The sequence below is a fragment of the Pavona decussata genome, unplaced genomic scaffold (assembly GCF_977016875.1).
Source record: "Pavona decussata unplaced genomic scaffold, jaPavDecu1.1 SCAFFOLD_58, whole genome shotgun sequence".
NCBI lineage: Eukaryota > Metazoa > Cnidaria > Anthozoa > Scleractinia > Agariciidae > Pavona > Pavona decussata.
In genome coordinates this window covers 4596634-4618291 of record NW_028145480.1, presented here as the reverse complement: position 1 = coordinate 4618291, position 21658 = coordinate 4596634, and the positions used below count along the sequence as shown (strand labels likewise).

Here is a 21658-nt window from a genome sequence, read left to right as displayed (position 1 = left end):
GTGGGGAAACAGCCTCAGAATGTGCAAAGTATACCGCCGTTGACAGAAGGCATTTAATACAAAGAACAAACGTTGTACAAACCGCTTCGTGCGTCGTTCTCAATTTAATTATAAAATAATTTTAAAAGAAAAGACAGTTTATCTTTTGGAATTTGATTTCGTAATGAGCAAAACGGCCTTATATTTCTAATCTAAAAGTTTTTCAAACTAGGAAAAAATTCATTGTTCTGCCATTAAATAACAGCTACAACTAGTTTTTAAACAAAAATAATATTAGCTGTTAAACACTGAGGCGTTCTACAAACAAACTGCTTCACTAATCAAATGAGGCTAATTAAAAAGCTTCTAATTTAATTACTGCAACGAACGTTTAGTGGCCGCTAGCACCAAGCCGTACGTCATGTTGGGCCACATTCTGCAATGGGATTGGTTACTGTTTTTCTAAGTTAACAAGCTGCGGTGCCATAAAGCGAATACATATCATGACCTTGCATGCCTTGATGAATCCACTTACGGTGTCATTGGAGAATTCAAAATGATGGCGTTGGAAAAAATACTCCTCCTGTTAGTTGGAGTTGGTAAGTCAGATACGGCTACTTTAATTTCACTTAGCAAACTGACCAAGCGGCTTAGCTATTGTAAGTTTTAAACTACCCCGTAAAATTCTCCTACTGCATGAAATGACGCAAATTTTGGAGGGGAAATGGTAAGCGTTTATTAGCAGTTAAAGGCTCAATGGCTGAGACAGAAGACCAGAAGTCTGAGAAAATTAGCCGTTCACTTGACGTACAGTATAATTCTCAGGTGCGGATGGAAAGCGTCTTCACTTCTTCACTAAAGATCCATTTTGCTCAGTCAGTTTGCTTTCAATAGGCTACAGTTTATGGAAGAACTTTTAACAACCAACGCAAATTTTCAAAATAGTCCAATGCATATGCAGAATAATCGCACCAAATGTTTACATAAACTAAAAGAACCAGTTTTTAAAATCAAAGACTTGGTTTATGAAAGAATATCAGAAATCTCTCAGTTATCTGTCGAATTTACTTTTTCGTTATGTGCATTATGATTCAATCAATTGCATTCTCAAAGATGAGGAGAAAGAAAGACAAATATTATCGCCAGAAATATTTTTTGGTTTGATTTAACCAAGGGGTGAAAATATCGCCACAATCGAATTTTGAAATCCGTCAAACCTTAGTTTGTACTTTTACGTTGGCCTACTAGTTTTCAACGTAAAACAGAGAGCGCCGGCCTGACAAAAAGTCCAATATCTTAATTGACGATGGGGGTCCCTGGTTTTCATATTTTCTGTTCTCTCTTATTGTTACTCTTGTCACATCAACTTTCAACAAAACTAGTTGCTTCAGCCGCTGTTTATCATTAGTGGCGTTTTTGGCAACTTTTTGTGGATGTTTATGCACCAAAAAAAGACAAGGGCTCTATCCAATTCTTCAAGAAACTGTATGTTCTACTTCGAACAGAAGACCTGGAATGCGAGGATAACATAATCTTAGGGGGCGATTTTAACAGTCCTTTAAATCTCAGTCTCGACAAGCGTGGTGGTATAATGATACCGAGAAAAGCAGTTATTGAGAGTATTGAATCGATGTTTGCAAGAGGAACTGGATTTAGTTGATATTTGGCAAGTTAAAAATCCGGATACTTGAAGTTACACTTGGAGCCACAATTCACTTGCAATTTTTTGTCGCCTAGATTACCGGTTAATTTCCAACAACCTCTGTGATTACATTCAATCTACGAGCATAGTTCCAGCTCCTAAAACTGGTCACGCAGCAATTGATTTGTGTGTTAGTGATATAGGAACGAGGTGAAGGGTTCGGGCATGTGGAAATTGAAAGTATTTACTTCAAAAACAAAAAATTACCAATTTGAAACAAGAAGGCGAGGAACTGTCGGATAGACGCAGTTTAAGGGATTGGATCAAGTACAGTATTAGATTGCACGCTATTACGTACTCCAAAATAAAAAGAGCCAAACAAAGAAGTGACAACGAAAAGTCACTTCATAATGAGTATGAAAAAGCTACAAAACTATATGAAAATAATCCAAGCTCGGGTTGATGAGATAAAAGGAAAATGGGAAATGCTGTTCAAGAAAAAAAAAATGGAAGGAATTATCATACGAGCCAGAGTTCGGTGGCATGAACACGGCGAAAAGAGTTCGAAATATTTCTTTAACCTTGAGAAGAGAAACCACGTTAAAAAAACGTAGAAAATTTCTAAATAGTGGCTCTTTGAACACAGGCCCGTTTTGTATTCTCTCCAAACAAAAACTATTTTATAACAATCTATACAAAACACAAACAAAAGATAACGCTAAAAATGGAACAGAGAGCGGCCTGACAAAAAGTCCAAAATCTGAATTTTTGATGAGAGACTTGGTTTTCATATTCTCTATTCTTTCTCATTGTTACTGTTGTCACATCAACTTTCAATAAAACTAGTTGCTTCAGCGGCTGCTATAGTATTCTATATTGCAGTTCCTCAAAAACGTTTTCTTTTTTGGAGCTAGGGTTTTAAGAATAAGAGGGAATAACTGGCAAAAATATATCTTTTAATAAGGTAAGCTTGGAACATACACGAACGTACAAATTATAGAGAAATTCCAGGGATAGTTTTCTTTTGGTTGCCAGTTTATAATTAGTGGCGTTTTTGCCAACTTTTATTCTGATAATAATCTCGGCTTTAAGCGAAGAATACATGTACTTGGTTTTAGGGAAGTATTGTTAGGGATTTATGGAGGCAATCTGGTAAGATTCGAAATACGGAAGTGTTGTATTCGAAATAACACGAATTAAAAGAAAACTAACCAAACAATATAAAAGCTGCTCTACTCTAATACTTACACTAAAAGCTTTTTAGTAATGCAACTGTAAAATTAAATATCATTTACTCTGAGCAAAAAATTTCGCGGCTATAAAAGATAATGTTATACTATTTTATCTGTTTTTGTAATTGAATTTGTTTCTTGCCTTATTTATTTATTATTTTTCTTTCCATATTTTTCAGGTTTCGTTGCTGGAGGTAAGAATGACAGTGTAACTGTTGAGGCTTAAGGCGCAATTCCTCGCATTGTAGTGGTGTTGAATCCATTTCAAGAAACAGCTTAGAAACGGATCTTTCTCGGCTTGACTTTTAGTCCAGTCACCCTAAATTGCAATGTGTCTGTGTGGTCACTTTGATTTCCACAAAATTTATATTAGACGTCCATTCTTTTAGAGGGGAATTGCCGTGATCCCGTAAGGCGCATTCATGTTTGAAAGTTGCATTCATAGTTTGAAACTTTTATTACATGTTATGTTAAATTTCTCTGTCCTATTGGTGAATCATGTTCGAACGTCCATCAGTTAACCACCTTTGTTGATACATTTCCTTCAAGAACAAATCACTCGCATTAAAGTGCTTCAACTTGACAAAAAATCCTTTATGGTTCTCCTCCTCCTTTTTTCGAATAAACAATTCTTTTAAAGGAAAAATATACGAGTTAACTTTATCGAACTTACCTGGAAATGTCAGTTATTGTAAGTTAGAAGCTTCAGTTAATTGTGTCGTCTTCATCGCTGTTGTATTCCTGCCTTTTCTTTATTACTGTAATTTTGAATTATATGGTATGATTTTATTCTAACATGATATTTTTCAGACTGTGACGAACCAATGGGCATGGAAAATGGAAAAATTCCAAATTCTGCTTTAAAATCCACTACTCAGGTACTTGTGGCCGGCTTCTCACTGTTATTTTTAAGTATCAGCATGAGAGGATCCTATTTTGGTATCAGTTGCAAACTGGTTGTTTAAAATGTTTCAAGACTAACCTGAAATATGGCACTTTCTATTGACCATCTCAAGGTTGACTATGATTCAAAACAGTTTGTTTTACTTTCAAGTTAAATAATATTGGGCGAACCTGGGGGTAATTTGTGATTTGACACTAGGGTAGAAAAACATACTGCAGAAAATCTTGTTTGTATGTTTTTAAAAGATTCAGTTGAAAGTTTTACTGGACTGATGTATTATACTCTCTTATATCTTAATCGTTTATCTAAATTATTTCTGATTAGGTTCAGATTGTTACCTTTGTTATCCCACATGTTGTATATATTATTATCTTTTCTCTTTTCTTTTGTGCCACCAATCAGAGCCTTGCCTTGGTTGACTTGACCGTAATAAGTGAAAATTATCATTGGAGACCTTTGGGGTTAATTTGTCAATAACATCATGACATCCTTCTGCAAGTGGAATAGCATACCATCCCATCTGTTCCCGGTGTTCGCGCAACCGGAAACTGATTAGTGGAGTTCCCCTCAAATGATTAACCCACTCCCTATGCTGTCGACAGACCCAAACATTCTATTTGTTCTTGTTGTTGTTTTTTCCAGTATAGCGCTAGCTATGCACCAGGATACGGACGACTCAACCATCAGACCACATATATCGCCAAGAGTAACGACAAGGGACAGTGGGTCCAGGTGGATTTTGGCAAAGTGGCAAAAGTGACGAAAATCGGAACTCAGGGTAGACATAACGCTGGGCAATGGCTAACCAAATACAGCGTCTCTTACAGCATCGACTGTGGATACTTTCAGTTTCAGTTGCACAAACCATACACTGTTCCTCGGGTATGTACCGCATAATTCAGTGATTTTAGTTGGACAAGCTAACTTTCTTTTACCGTGAGGGCAGATAGGTTCAACTGAGGAAGAGCACAGGAGAGCGAGGTGCTAGATATGGGTTGAAATTTCGTGCCTGTTGCTTGAAGTATCTGCATTTATTTTCGCTTGATGATGTGGGTGGCACGAGGAAGCAGTAAATTAAAACCACCCTCCTTCACGTAAAGACAGATAACGCAGTTACCTGTAGAATAGAGTGTTTCCAACTCAAATAACTCAAAAAGATTTCAGACTAATGCCACAATGAAACGTTTATACTGCGTAATACATTAAGTGAAAGCAGAGGACAATTTACCGTAAATTATTCATCTTTTGGTAAATTTATGCCAGTTGGGTCTTATAACACGGCGATATGTTTTGTTATTCTAGGAATATTACGCTAATCGAGACTACCAGAGCGTCGTTGTGAACAACTTGGATGAACCAATCTTAGCCCGATGCATACGAATTCACCCGATTGCATGGAACAGTCACATTTCATTTAGATTTGAGTTGTATGGCTGCTATTCAGGTAATGTTGATGAAAAGATATTAAAGAAGCACATTTACTTTTTTACAATCAAACCTAACAAAAAATACAAAGAACTAAGTAGATGAACTAACAGACTAACAGTAAAACGGATAGCTGCTTAGGGCAACGAATGGTCTTTGGAAGCATTTGCGAGCATGGGAGTAGAGCGACCTTTTACTTTTCCAGGTAACAGCATTCGTCAACGTTGTCTTGTGTGCAACGGTAACCAAAACGTTTCGACGGACTCTTGCCGAGTATTTTCAATGTGGGCTTAATATTTAAGAGTAGTGTTTAGTTGATGGAACAGCATCTTAAAACGAGGATCCACCAATCACTACCAGTCGCAGAAAAACAACGTACCAGTGAACTGGTTAGGAACAGGTCCTAAAAAATCAAAGTGCTGCTGGTGGTCACCCAGCAATAGTAAGTTTCATACCGATAGAGAGTTGTAATTCAATAATGTACCTTCATGCACAGAAACTGGAAGTTCACACTTTCACCAACAAGCACCAAGCAGCATGACCGAGTGGTTAACTTGAAAATAGCGAGCTGGGGTTCTTAACAATGTCATGTTGTATTTGAAATATTTGTTTCTCAACAGTTTGTTAGTTTCATCATAGCTGAAAATCCCCTCTAGGGGAGAGGATGATGATGATAACAATGACAGTGATGAAGACAGAGACGACGACAATAACCACAAAGACGATGGTGATGATGATAGTCATTGTCATGATCCTGATCATGATAACAAAGGCATTTGACTCCTAAGGAGGATTTTCCAGTATTTTCCTGTAAAACGTCTTTCCCTATCCTTTATTTTTAACTTGTCCTTGTTTCTATTTTTTTCTTTGCAGGGTTTTCCCCTCCTAATCCTCCAACCTGTATGGCGGGACTAGGATTAGAAAATGGGAAGATCCCAGATTCCGCAATAAAGGCATCCAGCTTTGCTAACTCAAACTACAGAGCTGACCAAGGCCGGCTGCAAGCCCAGTATGAAAGTGGGGGCTATGGGAGTTGGCTTGCTGGTACAAGTAACAACCAACAATGGTTCCAAGTGGATTTTGGAGGCTGGACCAAGGTGGCAAGAGTAGCTATCCAAGGGCGGCTGAATGCAGGTCATTGGGTTACAAAGTTCAAACTTGCTTACAGTTACGACGGAGTGTTTTTCAAGGACTACATCGAAGAAGGAGAAAAAGCAAAGGTAGAAATATTGTTTTTGAGACAAACGTTCAAACTAACCAATCTTAATTTTTTTGATGGAGTTGTTTAGAAGGATCTTAAAACATCAAGCAGAGGCAACAATAACAATGACAAAGTTTTTTATGCAAAAAGAGTGAATACAATACAACGGGCACATGCGTAATTCTATTTGAGATGAGTAAGTGCTCAATGCAGGTGTCACTAGGGCGATGTTCAGTTGAGTGTCGTGAATCAAAAACCAAAGTAATTAATATGATCAATCACAATAGACGTAAACGGTACAGCAAACCAATCAGGACTCGAAGCAAGTGCGTGCAACGGCCAACAAACGCGGAATAATGGGTACGAGCAAGCCCTGACTGGTTTCGGTTAACACCAACAACATTACAAAAGTTTAGCTAAAACTTTGAACTACACAGGCATAACTGACATTAATGACAAAAAGCCACGCGCTTTCGACACTTAATTCGATCCATGCAAACATAAAAACCGAAAGTTGTAAGTTTCACGTACATATTATACAACAGTATACCTCCAAACAAAGTTTTTAGATGTCTTGACTTATTTTTCAACCAGGAATTCGATGGTAACAAAGATCAATTTAAGGTTGTAAGCCATTTGCTCAAGTATCCAATCGTCACCCGATTTATCCGAATTGTTCCAATTGCCTGGAATGGAGCTATAGGATTGAGAGCCGACTTCTATGGCTGTAAATCAGGTGAGTGGACAATAGTTTAGGCACACATTTTCTCATTGATCCAACATTAAATTTAACCTTCTATCGGAAAACCACAATTTCGAGCCACAAGTACTGTCTCCTTGCCATTTATCTCGGCAAATTTCAGCCAAACATTGGGGGGCAAGTGTTAGGAATTCTAGTATTAAGGTTAAAAGTGTATAGAAGGCAAAATTGGCATTCATTCGTTCACTTGCCTAACTCCTGTAAAACGAGTAAATCATGAAATCATTCTCTTTTTGCAACTGCTCTTGTTTTCTGCGTCAACAGGCTTTGATGTTCCAACAATAGAATGCGCATCTCCTCTGGGAATGGAAAATGATAAAATACCAAATTCAGCCATAACGGCATCGTCCCGGTATAACCAGTACTGGGGACCGGAGCGTGGAAGGCTTAACCAGAAACCGGAAGGTAAGTCTGTTTCACATGGTAACCAGACGGAGTACAATGAAAATGCATGATGCACCAATATACCATTAGGACTACACATAACCCAGAAACCCAAATATTTGTTGGTTTGCCAAACGATTGGCTAATAAAATCTAAGAAGGAGATTGCTCTTGTTGCCATTTAATAAAAAAAAGTAATATACCGTCCACGTGGGGTCTATTGACCGATTGGTCATTCATTCAGTCGGTCCGGCATTCTTAGACTGTGCAACCCATGAGTTAGACAGCGAGTTAGTCCGTCAACCAGTCACCAGTCACCAAGTTATAATTACTGAGCGATCATGAGCAAGTCAGGCAGACAGTCAGACAGTCTCATTCAGTCAGTTGGCCAGTCCGTCGCCGAGAGAATTAGTCCATCAGACAGTCATTCAGTCACTGAGTCAGACAACAAATCAATCATTCAATCAGTCGTTCAGTAGCCTCGCACTAATAATCTATTCAGGCGAAAAGTTACAAATTGTGAGAGGTACCAAATAAGGACTTCCTCCTTAATTGGGGCTTGCATAACTTTATTACAGGAAGTCTCAATGGAGGATGGATATCTCAATACCAGGACGCTAACCAGTTTCTGCAGATTGACTTAGGAAAGGTTACCAAGATTACCAGGATCGCTATCCAAGGGCGATATGATGCAGGATGGTGGACAAAGACCTTTACATTGTCTTACAGTAATGACGGGGCTACATTCATAAAATACAAAAATGGCGAGGTATAGAAAATCCTTACGAAAACCCTAAATGAGAATCCCCTAAAAGATGATCTGACCCAAGACAATTAAAGTCGGTTTCTTCCAAGAAAATGATATCAAACTTTCCCTCAACAAACACAAAAACAAAACATACATTGGATTTCTTTCAAAGAAACATGATAATGTCTTTCACCTGTAGTTTACAATTGTGCTGAATTTCGGGCATACGGCGTAGATCTTGTTTTCTGGTTTTACATGCTTTAGTTTTTTCGCTTGAAAATGATGTCATGGCGACATCGAAACGTTGTGCAAAACTCTTATCGCTAATTTTTATTCCTAAATACATGCAAAAAAGGGTGAAAGGAGTACTATAAATAAGTTAGAGATCATTGGAACCTTAAGTTTTTGGTATTTTCTGCAACTTCTTAGCAGAAATGTCTTAAAATATACTTGCTGAAAGGGTTTCGAATATTTTCAAGGTTCTGCAAGGCAACACAGACTACATTAATACAGAGGGTCGCATCTTGTCTCCACCAATCACTGCTCGATATATCAAAGTCAATGTCAAAACGTATAATGGATATCCGTCAATGAGAGTGGAGTTGTATGGTTGCACTGATGGTAAGTGGAATTTTGTTATCTGAACAACTTTCGTTTTTTCGTTTTTAGAAGCTGTAGCAGCAGCTAACGCTAGACGTTCTTAAGGATGGTGCCCCCTTTTGTTACTAGGCATTCGTTTACGCATCTCGTGATGGTCCGAGAAACTCGGCTTTTTTAAGGACGGTGGCCACTAATAGGAAAGAATTTTTGCACGGATTATGACTATGTAGGAAAGGCAGGTCTAAGCGAAGGCTGTTGAAATCGAAATAAGAAAACTGGGTTAAGCCACGCGTCTTTTCTGAGGTAACTGGGCTTCATTTCGAAATGAAATACCCTACATTGTCTTATATATTGAAACGTTTAAGAATCATTGTTGCATGATTAGTTCTGAAAAATGCGTGGTTACTCCCATTTTCGTTTTGGATTCCAATTGTCCTTGGTAAGATCTGCTTTTCCAAGACATTCAGAAACCTCGCAAAGATACCTTAGTATTTATTTCGCCTTCCGTCTTTAATTGAGTTTTAACAATAGGCCGCCGTATGAGAGTAGTGAGCACGATATAAGGAGGTTTCCCTCAATAGCATAAGGCATTAGTTCCAAAGGAAGTGTCAAGCGAATTTTGATCTTTTTGGTTAAAATGAGACAATAATACATTAGCTTAGCTGCAAATTAGTTCTTGGACACGTACCGAGAGTAGCATTAAGCTAAGCTACCATGAACCTGGTGTAGGTTAAAATAGCGGGGAAAAAAGTCATCCTTTTTATCTGTTGCGTACGTTTTTTGCATTTTCAAGGTTTTTCCACTTCTAAGCCACCGCAATGTATGGACGCACTTGGAATGCAATCCGGAAACATACCAGATTCGGCCATCACGGCTTCAAGTTCTGCTAATGCGAACAGTTATGCTCCATATGTTGGTAGACTCCATTTCCTTTCCTCTGGCAGTGGTAAATACGGAAGTTGGGCAGCAGGAGCTAACAATCTATACCAGTGGTTACAAGTTGATTTTGGAAGCTGGACACAAATCTTGGCCGTTTTGACTCAGGGAAGGCAAGATTCTAATCAATGGGTGAAAAGCTACAGTCTATCATACAGCTACGATGGTGTGTTTTTCAAAACCTTTGCAAACGAACACGGGTCAAAACAGGTAATATTTTCGATCTATAGTTAAAAGTCTGAAAATATACATCGGCAGCGGTATAACTGGCACTTGGTTAAACCAGTAATTTATATCTATAACTTGCAATCTTCTCTGAGTTTTAGTACACAGTATTTTCGTTTTTTCTTCAAAAGTAACATTACTTATGAGTACGAGGTCGTTATTTCAGCGTGTTACAATTTTAATCGCTTTGCAATTGTAGTGGTGACTAAGAACGATTCGAAATAATATTGCAAAATTTGATTCTTCAATGAAAAAAAAAAATCGTTTTATAGCTCAATGCAGTCAAGAACAGCAGGCCCGTAGCAAGGTTAAAGCAACTGAGGGGGCTTAGCAAAATGGTGAAAACTACCCCCCCCCCCCCCCGTCACTCAAAAACAGACTGATTTGGGCGTTTAAGCCGCCGTTACACGTTAAAACTTTTAGCTGAAACCTGTGTGCAACGGCGCTGCGAAACATGTTTCAGCAGGTGTTGCACCATGTAACATGGTCGGTTTCGTGAAATCCGTTGCGAGACAAGTTTCATGTAAAGTAGAACCGCTTTCTACTTCTGCAAAGGCTCGTAACGGTCGCAATGGTGAAAAAACAAGAAAGTCACCGTGAACACTACTTCGTGAAACTGGTCTCGTTCGCCGTTGCACACAAGTTTCAGCTAAAAGTTTCAACGTGTAACGGCGGCTTAAGATGCAACGAGAACATAAAAAAGTAGATTTAGCAAGTAAAACAATAACTTTGCACTTGAATCACACTCTTACGTGCAAGGTTTTGCCTTTTCTTTAACGTGGACTACTACGTGAAGTTTCCTAATTTCACGTTTGAAGGAGGACGTAGACAAACGACGACAAATTTTTCTTTCTCTTTATAAATTTGGAATTGGGCAGTAAGAATCCGACTGCAGAAGAATTTTTTTTTCTCTGGTCTTGAGGACATATTTGTGTGGCTTTTTTGTGTGAGAGCGCGGGAACACTAAATTGTTATAAACTAAGGACATTTGTATTGCTTAAAATGAGCGGATGTCTTAAGGAAACAAGTAGTTTATTTCGATAGCTTTCACGGCTTCAGATTGGTTGATTTCAATCCATTTTGATTCTTATTTCCGATTTACGAGCCGGATGGGAGTGCCTGTTAGCGAAGGAAACTGACAGGTAGTAAACAGACTATTAAAGGTTGTGAAAAGGCATTTGTAGCGTCAGAATTCAACATTAATTTGTATTAATTATATATTTTTTGGCACATTGCTTTTTAACTTCCAAAAATTCTGAGGGGGCTTAAGCCCCCCCTGCCCCTCCCCCCGCTACGGGCCTGGAACACACTTATTAAATATATCACCGTTTGGTTCCAAAGTGTCTCAGATGCAAGCCTCTAGGTATGCGAAACGTTTCTTTATGCTAAAGGGGAACAGTATGATGTACAATAGCAGATACGCAGCTAATGTCAACACTTAATCACTTCAAAAAAACTTGACAGGCAATGACGTAGATGAAGGATATTTTAAAAACGGAAATTTCGGGCCAAATATGTGGCAAAGCGGCCTAATTGTATTCCGCTTTACACTTATGTCTAGGTTTTCCTTGCCAACTCTGACCGATACACAGTAGTGAAGAATGTACCGTATAAACCAATAATAACACGCTACATCCGGATTCATCCAGAGTCTTGGTATGGGCACATCTCCATGAGAACGGAGTTTTATGGTTGTAGGAAAGGTAAGTTGATGTTCAAAACGTATACTATAGCATACGTTTACATAAATATGACAAACGATAGTCGAAGATTGCTCTATGACTACTACTGGTAATAAATCAATTCTTCAAAGCTTTGAAAACCGACCAAGGATCGCCAACGCTGTCTAACAGCATTTGCTTTTTGATTTTAAGCCTTGGATGACAGTTTGTTAAGAGAGCAAGTTAAAAATGAATGCTTAAACGTGTTCCCTCTACGTTATTTACCACAGGGTTTGAAATTCCAAAAGTAGTGTGTGCTTCACCGTTGGGAATGGAAAATGGCAAGATACCAGATTCTGCTATCGTAGCATCTTCCCGATATAATCAATACTGGGGACCAGAGCGTGGAAGGCTTAACGAGCAAAAGGATGGTTAGTAAAACCTTAAGAATATTAATATCTGTACTCTATCATAACTATCTAAACCAATAATAACAGCAGCAACAACAACAAACAATTATAAAAACAACACTAGAAGCACCAACTAAAGTTGTGAAGATTGTAACCAACAACTAAAGACACAGCTTTTAAATTTCCTCTGATAATTGAAGTCAATATATGTTTTTCTTTCAGGAAGTTTTAATGGAGGATGGATTTCTCAATATCAGGACGCTTATCAGTTTCTGCAAATTGACTTGGGTCAGGTAACCAAGGTAACCAGAATCGCTCATCAGGGAAGAGCTGATGCAGGCTGGTGGACAACGAGCTTCACACTGTCTTACAGTAATGACGGGGCAAATTTCACACAATACAAGAATGGCGAGGTAAACATATGAGTAGATATATAGATATAGTGGTTTCTACGTTACCATATGAAGAATTCAAAAGGATCAATATCAAACTTGCATATAAGCCAATTTAAAGTAGGTTTGCTTTCGTCCAATTCCAGTCATGACAATAAGACCTAAAATTTTGGAAAAGATTAAACAAATAACAAGAGACAAAATTACTTTTCATCGCATACATAATTCTATATATCTTCCTTTTAAAGTGGAAATATCGACTCACAATTCCACTTGTACGTAGTTGAAATAGACATAACTTTACATTAATTTCCGTTGGCGAAGTAAAGGTACACCAGTATGTATGAGAGATGGGCTGTTCTTTCTTTAACTGAGGACACCAATAGTTCCAAAGGAAAAGGCTCTATGATGTCAGTCTACCCGCAGCTTGTAATTGTATCATAAAATAATAAATTATTTTGCTGATATGAAGGTTCTAAAGGGAAACACAGATTATACTACTGCAGTGGGCCGCATCCTTGACAAGTCTATCATCGCTCGATTCATTAAAATCAACGTGAAGACTTTCAATGGATATCCATCATTAAGAGTGGAGCTGTATGGATGCACGGACGGTATGCGCTCTTTTAAGTATCAACCAAATTAATATATCTTTGACTTTATTGTAATTTGAAGCTGGAGGTTACCCTTTTGTCTTCAACATGATAAGACTCACAATAGCAGAACTAAAAATTCCGATGGGTGAATAACTACAGGACTGAAGAAAAAAGACGATAATGTGTAAATAAAGTATTACAACATGAAAAGGTTAATAGATTCAGCGTAGCGATACAAACCAAAGCAATGCAAGCGCAGTGCAGTAATAAGTAAAATATATATATAAAATTTGTTTTTTTCTTACGTGTGTTAAATTTTTAATTTTGAAGGGTTCACCAAACCTAAACCACCACAGTGCATGGATGCTCTTGGAATGCAATCCGGAAACATACCAGATTCAGCTATCACAGCTTCAAGTTCTGCTAATGCGAACAGTTATGCACCATATGTTGGTAGACTCCATTTTCTTTCCTCTGGCAGTGGTAAATACGGAAGTTGGGCAGCAGGAGCTAACAATCTATACCAGTGGTTACAAGTTGATTTTGGAAGCTGGACACAAATCTTGGCCGTATTGACTCAGGGAAGACAAGATTCTAACCAATGGGTGAAAAGCTACAGCCTATCATACGGCTACGATGGTGTATTTTTCAAAACGTTTACCAACGAACACGGGTCAAAACAGGTAATAATAGATCGTAAATATTCGTTTCAAGGTCTATTTTGTATCTTTAGTTAAATGTCTGAGAATTTACATTGGCAATGGTATAACTGGCACGTGGTAATACCAGTAATTTATATATATAACTTGAATTCTTCTCAGAGTTTTGGTACACAGATGGTATTTTCGGTTTTCTATAAATGTAACATTAATTAGGAGTGCGTGGGCGTTATTTAAGAGTATTGCAGTTTTCATTGTTTTGCCATTGTAGTGCTAATCGGTACTAAGAATGATTCGAAATAATATTGCAAAATTTGACCGTTCAATACAAAAAAAAGAAAAACGTGTTATAGCTCTCCGCAGTCAAGAGCACGCACATTTTAAAAATATACCACCGTTCGGTTGGAAAGTGTCTGAGATTCAAGCCGCTTAGTATTGGAAACGTTTCTTTATGCTAAAGGGAAAGGGAACGACGTACAATAGGAGATAGGTAGAAAATGTCAACACTTAACCACTTCAAAAAAACTTGACACGTGATGATGTAGATGAAAAAAAAAAATGATAAAAACGCAAATTTCGGGCCAAATATGTGGGAAGTTAAAGTGGCCTAATTGTATTCCGCTTTTACACTTATGTCCAGGTTTTCCTTGGCAACTCTGACCGATACACAGTAGTGAAGAATGTACTGTATGAACCAATAATAACACGCTACATCCGGATTCATCCAGAGTCTTGGTATGGGCACATCTCCATGAGAACGGAGTTTTATGGTTGTAGGAAAGGTAAGTTGATGTTCAAAACGTATACTATAGCATACGTTTACATAAATATGACAAACCATAGCCGAAGAGTGCTCTATGACTACTACTGGTAATAAATCAATTCTTCAAAGCTCTGAAAACCGACCAAGGATCGCCAACGCTGTCTAACAGCATTTGCTTTTCGATTTTAAGCCTTGGGTGACAGTTTGTTAAGAGAGCAAGTTAAAAATGAATGCTTAAACGTGTTCCCTCTACGTTATTTACCACAGGGTTTGAAATTCCAAAAGTAGTGTGTGCTTCACCGTTGGGAATGGAAAATGGCAAGATACCAGATTCTGCTATCGTAGCATCTTCCCGATACAATCAATACTGGGGACCAGAGCGTGGAAGGCTTAACGAGCAAAAGGATGGTTAGTAAAACCTTAAGAATAAAATATCTGTACTCTATCATAACTATCTAAACCAATAATAACAGCAGCAACAACAACAAACAATTATAAAAACAACACTAGAAGCACCAACTAAAGTTGTGAAGATTGTAACCAACAACTAAAGACACGGCTTTTAAATTTCCTCTGATAATTGAAGTCAATATATGCTTTTCTTTCAGGAAGTTTTAATGGAGGATGGATTTCTCAATATAAGGACGCTTATCAGTTTCTGCAAATTGACTTGGGTCAGGTAACCAAGGTAACCAGAATCGCTCATCAGGGAAGAGCTGATGCAGGCTGGTGGACAACGAGCTTCACACTGTCTTACAGTAATGACGGGGCAAATTTCACACAATACAAGAATGGCGAGGTAAACATATGAGTAGATATATAGATATAGTGGTTTCTACGTTACCATATGAAGAATTCAAAAGGATCAATATCAAACTTGTATGAAAGCCAATTTAAAGTAGGTTTGCTTTCGTCCAATTCCAGTCTCATGACAAAAAGACCTAACATTTTGGAAAAGATTAAACAAAAAACAAGAGACAAAATTACTTTTCATCGCATACATAATTCTATATATCTTCCTTTTAAAGTGGAAATATCGACTCACAATTCCACTTGTACGTAGTTGAAATAGGTATAACCTCACATTAATTTCCGTTGCCGAAGTAAAGGACTACACCAGTATGTATGGGAGATTGGCTGTTCTTTCTTTAACTGAGGACACCAATAGTTCCAAAGGAAAAGGCTCTATGATGTCAGTCTACCCGCAGCTTGTAATTGTATCATAAAATAATAAATTATTTTGCTGATATGAAGGTTCTAAAAGGCAACACAGATTATACTACTGCAGTGGGCCGCATCCTTGACAAGCCTATCACCGCTCGATTCATTAAAATCAACGTGAAGACTTTCAATGGATATCCATCATTAAGAGTGGAGCTGTATGGATGCACGGACGGTATGCGCTATTTAAGTATTAACCAAATTAAAATATCTTAGACTTTATTGTAATTTGAAGCTGGAGGTTACCCTTTTGTCTTCAACATGATAAGACTCACTATGACAGAACTAAAAATTCCGATGGGTGAATAACTACAGGACTGAAGAAAAAGGACGATAATGAGTAAATAAAGCATTGCAACAGGAAAAGGTTAATAGATTCAGCGTAGCAATACAAACCAAGGCAATGCAAGCTTAGTGCAGTAATAAGTAAAATATATATATAAAATTTGTTTTTTTCTTACGTGTGTTAAATTTTTAATTTTGAAGGGTTCACCAAACCTAAACCACCACAGTGCATGGATGCTCTTGGAATGCAATCCGGAAACATACCAGATTCAGCTGTCACGGCTTCAAGTTCTGCTAATGCGAACAGTTATGCTCCATATGTTGGTAGACTCCATTTTCTTTCCTCTGGCAGTGGTAAATACGGAAGTTGGGCAGCAGGAGCTAACAATCTATACCAGTGGTTACAAGTTGATTTTGGAAGCTGGACACAAATCTTGGCCGTATTGACTCAGGGAAGACAAGATTCTAACCAATGGGTGAAAAGCTACAGCCTATCATACGGCTACGATGGTGTATTTTTCAAAACGTTTACCAACGAACACGGGTCAAAACAGGTAATAATAGATCGTAAATATTCGTTTCAAGGTCCATTTTGTATCTTTAGTTAAATGTCTGAGAATTTACATTGGCAATGGTATAACTGGCACGTGGTAATACCAGTAATTTATATATATAACTTGAATCCTTCTCAGAGTTTTGGTACACAGATGGTATTTTCGGTTTCCTATAAATGTAACATTAATTAGAAGTGCGTGGGCGTTATTTAAGAGTATTGTAGTTTTCATTGTTTTGCCATTGTAGTGCTAATCGGTACTAAGAATGATTCGAAATAATATTGCAAAATTTGACCGTTCAATAAAAAAAAACGTGTTATAGCTCTCCGCAGTCAAGAGCAAGCACATTTTAAAAATATACCACCGTTTGGTTGGAAAGTGTCTGAGATTCAAGGCGCTTAGTATTCGAAACGTTTCTTTATGCTAAAGGGAACGATGTACAATAGCAGATAGGTAGAAAATGTCAACACTTAACCACTTCAAAAAAACTTGACACGTGATGATGTAGATGAAAAAAAAAAAAAATGATAAAAACGCAAATTTCGGGCCAAATATGTGGGAAGCTAAAGTGGCCTAATTGTATTCCGCTTTACACTTATGTCTAGGTTTTCCTCGCCAACTCTGACCGATACACAGTGGTGAAGAATGTACTGTATAAACCAATAATAACACGCTACATCCGGATTCATCCAGAGTCTTGGTATGGGCACATCTCCATGAGAACGGAGTTTTATGGTTGTAGGAAAGGTAAGTTGATGTTCAAAACGTCTACTATGGCGCGCGTTTACATAAATATGACAAACCGAAGCCGACGAGTCCTCTATGACTACTACCAGTAATAAATCATTCTTTCAAAGCTCTGAAAACCGACTAAGGATCGACAACGATGTCCAACAGCATTTGCTTTTCGATTTTAAGCCTTGGATGACAGTTGATTAAGAGAGCAAGTTAGAAATGAATGCTTAAACGTGTTGGCTCTACGTTATTTACCACAGGGTTTGAAATTCCAAAAGTAGAGTGTGCTTCACCGTTGGGAATGGAAAATGGCAAGATACCAGATTCTGCTATCGTAGCATCTTCCCGATATAATCAATACTGGGGACCAGAGCGTGGAAGGCTTAACGAGCAAAAGGATGGTTAGTAAAACCTCAAGAATATTAATATCTGTACTCTATTACGGCTTTCTAAAACAACAACAACAAACAATAAAAACAACTCAAGGAGCACCAAATAAACAACGTTGTGAAGATTTTAACCAAGGCCTATTATGACACAGCATTTCAATTTTCTCTCAGACTTTAAATGTTTCATAATGTAAGTCAACATATGTTTTACTTTCAGGAAGTTTTAATGGAGGATGGATTTCTCAATACCAGGACGCTTATCAGTTTCTGCAAATTGACTTGGGTCAGGTAACCAAGGTAACCAGAATCGCTCATCAGGGAAGAGCTGATGCAGGCTGGTGGACAACGAGCTTCACACTGTCTTACAGTAATGACGGGGCAAATTTCACACAATACAAGAATGGCGAGGTAAACATATGAGTAGATATATAGATATAGGGTTTTCTACGTTACCATATGAAGAATTCAAAAGGATCAATATCAAACTTGTATGAAAGATAATTTAAAGTAGGTTTGTTTTCGTCCAATTCCAGTCTCATGACAAAAAGACCTAGAATTTTGGAAAAGATGAAAGAAATGATGAGAGACAAATTTGTTTTTCATCGCATACATAATTCTATATATCTTTTTTAAGTGGAAAGATCGACTCGTAATTCCACTTGTACGTAGTTGAAATAGATATAACTTCACATTTATTTCCATTGGCGAAGGAAAGGTACTGACACCAGTATGTATGGGAGATGGGCTGTTCTTCCTTTAACGTCTCTTAACTGAGAACACCAATAGTTCCAAAGGAAAAGGCTCTGTTATTTTTCCACCCGTAGCCTGTACTTGTATCAGAAAATGATAAATTATTTCGCTCATACGTAGGTTCTAAAAGGCAACACAGATTATACAACTGCAGTGGGCCGCATCCTTGACAAGTCTATCATCGCTCGATTCATTAAAATCAACGTGAAGACTTTCAATGGATATCCATCATTAAGAGTGGAGCTGTATGGATGCACGGACGGTATGCGCTCTTTTAAGTATCAACCAAATTAAAATATATTAGATTTTATATTTATTAAAGCTGAAGGTTACGCTTTTGTCTTTAACATGATAAGACTCACAATAGCAGAACTAAAAATTTCGATGGGTGAATAACTACACGAGTGAAGAAAAAGGACGATAATGAGTAAATAAAGCATTGCAACAGGAAAAGGTTAATACATTCAGCGTAGCAATACAAACCAAGGCAATGCAAGTGTAGTGCACTAATAAATAAAGAAAATATGGAAGAGAAGGTTTTTCTTACGTGAATTAAATTTTTATTTTTGAAGGGTTCACCATACCGAAACCAGCACAATGTATGGATGCTCTTGGAATGCAATCTGGAAACATACCAGATTCAGCTATCACGGCTTCAAGTTCTGCTAATGCCAATACATATGCACCATATGTTGGCAGACTTCATTTTCTTTCGTCTGGTAGTGGTAAATATGGAAGCTGGGCGGCAGGTGCTAACAATCGATTTCAGTGGTTTCAAGTTGATTTTGGAAGTTGGACAAAAATCTCTGCTGTAGAGACCCAGGGAAGACAAGATTCTAACCAGTGGGTGAAAACCTACAGTCTCTCATTCAGTTACGATAGAGTCTTTTATGAGACTGTTACCAACAAATACGGCTACAAAAAGGTAATTCATTAAAAAAAAAATAAAATAATAATAATAATAATAATAATAATAATAATAATAATAATAATAATAATTGTGTGTAAACTGAAAAGTCAAGACACTAGTGGGATCTTCCCCAATATTTTGTAACTCAAACACTTTACATAACTGACATATTGCCATACTGTAATGTTACAATCTCGATGGCAATGCTATATTGTAGCTTGATATACGGTGAACAAGAGGGTGAAACGAACGTTTTGGATAATTATAACAAATGGGGAGATTGGCAAAAGAAAATTGCAGCGTCTCTGGTCGAGGTTTTACAATTCACAGAGGATTGACAAGTTAATCCCTCTGAACATTCTTATATAATTTTTTTTTGGAGATATCGAAGAGTATGCTTAAAATGCATCGGAAGTTCAGAACACCAGTCCAGTATATTCTATGCAGCAAACAAATAAGTAGATAAATGCTAAGAAGCCACCCACATTTCACCCCATGGCTACCGCGATATATACAATGGTTTTCCAATGTATTGCAGCTGTAAGCTGTAACGTTTCTTCTGTGTTGTCTCATTCACAGTATCAAAACGTACATTGATCTAAACATAACCTCTCATTTAACAGATTTTTAACGCCAATTCTGACCGATACACGGTGGTTAGGAATGTACTGGATAAACCAATCATCACACGTTTCCTCAAGATTCATCCAGAGTCTTGGAACGGACACATTTCTATGAGAACGGAGTTTTATGGTTGCAAGAAAGGTAAGAAATATCGGAATAGAGCTACTTCCCTAATCTCACCAATTTAGAATTATTGAAGCCGACTCTTCTTACGTATCAAATAAAGAGAGGTAATTCTAACGAACAAAACCCTTCTGCTTTTTTTGTTACCAAACTGGCCACTTCCAGGCTCAATCCTTCTCTAGAGCTTCGAGGTGCCATTTGGTATTCTTTGAGACAAAACAGCAAGAAAAATCTTGAAGCCGTGAGTACATGATAAATTGGTAGTTACAAGAAATGTTTGCTCAAGAGTATTAAATGTAACATCTTATGACCTCCATGACCTGCTGTGGCGCTCCGTGGTCCTTAAGAAATACAGAAATACGTTTGACTGCTTATTGCACGAGACATTATTTAATAGACAAGAAAGACTCATTCTGAACGTGCAATCGGACTTCATTCGTGCGAAAGCCTTTGCATAGTTTTTTTTTTATTTTCGCACTTTCTCTTATGTTAATTTTAGCGCCAACACTGCTTTAAATCTTTGTTACTATTTGCATTTTCTCCACAAGTTACCTTGACATAGCGTCATGATGACACCGAAACGTCGGCTTTTATCGTTCGTTTTTGCTTGTCTACATGTAACTAACCTGGTGAAGTAACTGCTTGCATCAAATGACCAGGTAGTTACTTCACCAACGCGGAGATGCACGCTTCTATCAAACCTTACCGAGGTCTATCAATTATTTTTCACATAACCCTTAGTACACTTAATTAGGACCGTTTTAGAACGCTTGACTGCAAGGTAATTTTAGCAATTACAAATGTTTAAATCCTGGGTCTGAAGACGTTTGACAAGGTTTCCTTTACTGAAAAATGCGTTATTGCTTCTCTACTGCTTGGTGGAATAAGTAAGATACACTCAGGTGAATTCATAAGAATTAAGACTATCAGGATTATCAACACTGAAATCAATCATATCTAATATATCTCGATCTTTATTTTTGCAGGATTCGATGCACCTAAAATCGTCTGCGCTGATGCTCTTGGCATGCAAAGTGGAGAAATTCCCGACTCAGCCTTAAAATCATCGTCCGACTATAACCAGTACTTCGGAGCAGCAAGGAGCAGGTTGAACAAGCAAACAGAGGGAAGTTATTACGGTGGCTGGGCGTCCAAGCATGCGGATGTTGGACAGTGGCTGCAGATTGACATGGGGAAGATAACAAAGATTACCAGAATCGCGACTCAGGGACGATACGACGCCAACTGGTGGGTGACGAAGTATAAACTGAGTTACAGCGATGGTGGAAGATTCAAGTCTTACAAAAATGGAGAAGTGAGTGTTTATATCCCATTATTTTTTGAGAAAATAATAAAAACCAACGGTCTGATGTGTAAAAGAAAACGTCAACGACTAAGGAAGGGTAAGAATTAAGCCGCTTATCATCGAACTACACCCGGAAGTTACGTAATATGAAAAAGTAATTCCGTATTTGTATGAACTACAATCCCTGCGAACAATCTTTCTTTCTTGTTGGCAGTGTAAATCCTTTTCAATATAGTCTTATTAAA

At 37.8% G+C, this 21658-nt stretch overlaps 1 protein-coding gene across 1 annotated transcript in view; it reads left to right on the top strand.

Moving 5' to 3' along the window:
- The first annotated feature begins 476 nt into the window (after positions 1-476).
- The window catches only part of LOC146479799 (uncharacterized), a 52200-nt gene continuing 31018 nt past the window's right edge, over positions 477-21658 (top strand). The window contains exons 1-28 of the mRNA XM_085110650.1: positions 477-578; positions 3033-3047; positions 3664-3731; positions 4400-4639; positions 5060-5201; positions 6056-6402; positions 6978-7119; positions 7408-7548; positions 8105-8295; positions 8754-8895; positions 9668-10020; positions 11597-11738; positions 11987-12127; positions 12329-12519; positions 12971-13112; positions 13425-13777; positions 14394-14535; positions 14784-14924; positions 15125-15315; positions 15771-15912; positions 16224-16576; positions 17182-17323; positions 17572-17712; positions 17918-18108; positions 18571-18712; positions 19023-19375; positions 19984-20125; positions 21094-21422. Of these exons, the coding sequence (XP_084966776.1) occupies positions 536-578; positions 3033-3047; positions 3664-3731; positions 4400-4639; positions 5060-5201; positions 6056-6402; positions 6978-7119; positions 7408-7548; positions 8105-8295; positions 8754-8895; positions 9668-10020; positions 11597-11738; positions 11987-12127; positions 12329-12519; positions 12971-13112; positions 13425-13777; positions 14394-14535; positions 14784-14924; positions 15125-15315; positions 15771-15912; positions 16224-16576; positions 17182-17323; positions 17572-17712; positions 17918-18108; positions 18571-18712; positions 19023-19375; positions 19984-20125; positions 21094-21422 (5202 nt within the window). The 5' untranslated portion in view covers positions 477-535. The remainder of the gene's footprint in view (positions 579-3032; positions 3048-3663; positions 3732-4399; positions 4640-5059; positions 5202-6055; positions 6403-6977; positions 7120-7407; positions 7549-8104; positions 8296-8753; positions 8896-9667; positions 10021-11596; positions 11739-11986; positions 12128-12328; positions 12520-12970; positions 13113-13424; positions 13778-14393; positions 14536-14783; positions 14925-15124; positions 15316-15770; positions 15913-16223; positions 16577-17181; positions 17324-17571; positions 17713-17917; positions 18109-18570; positions 18713-19022; positions 19376-19983; positions 20126-21093; positions 21423-21658) is intronic.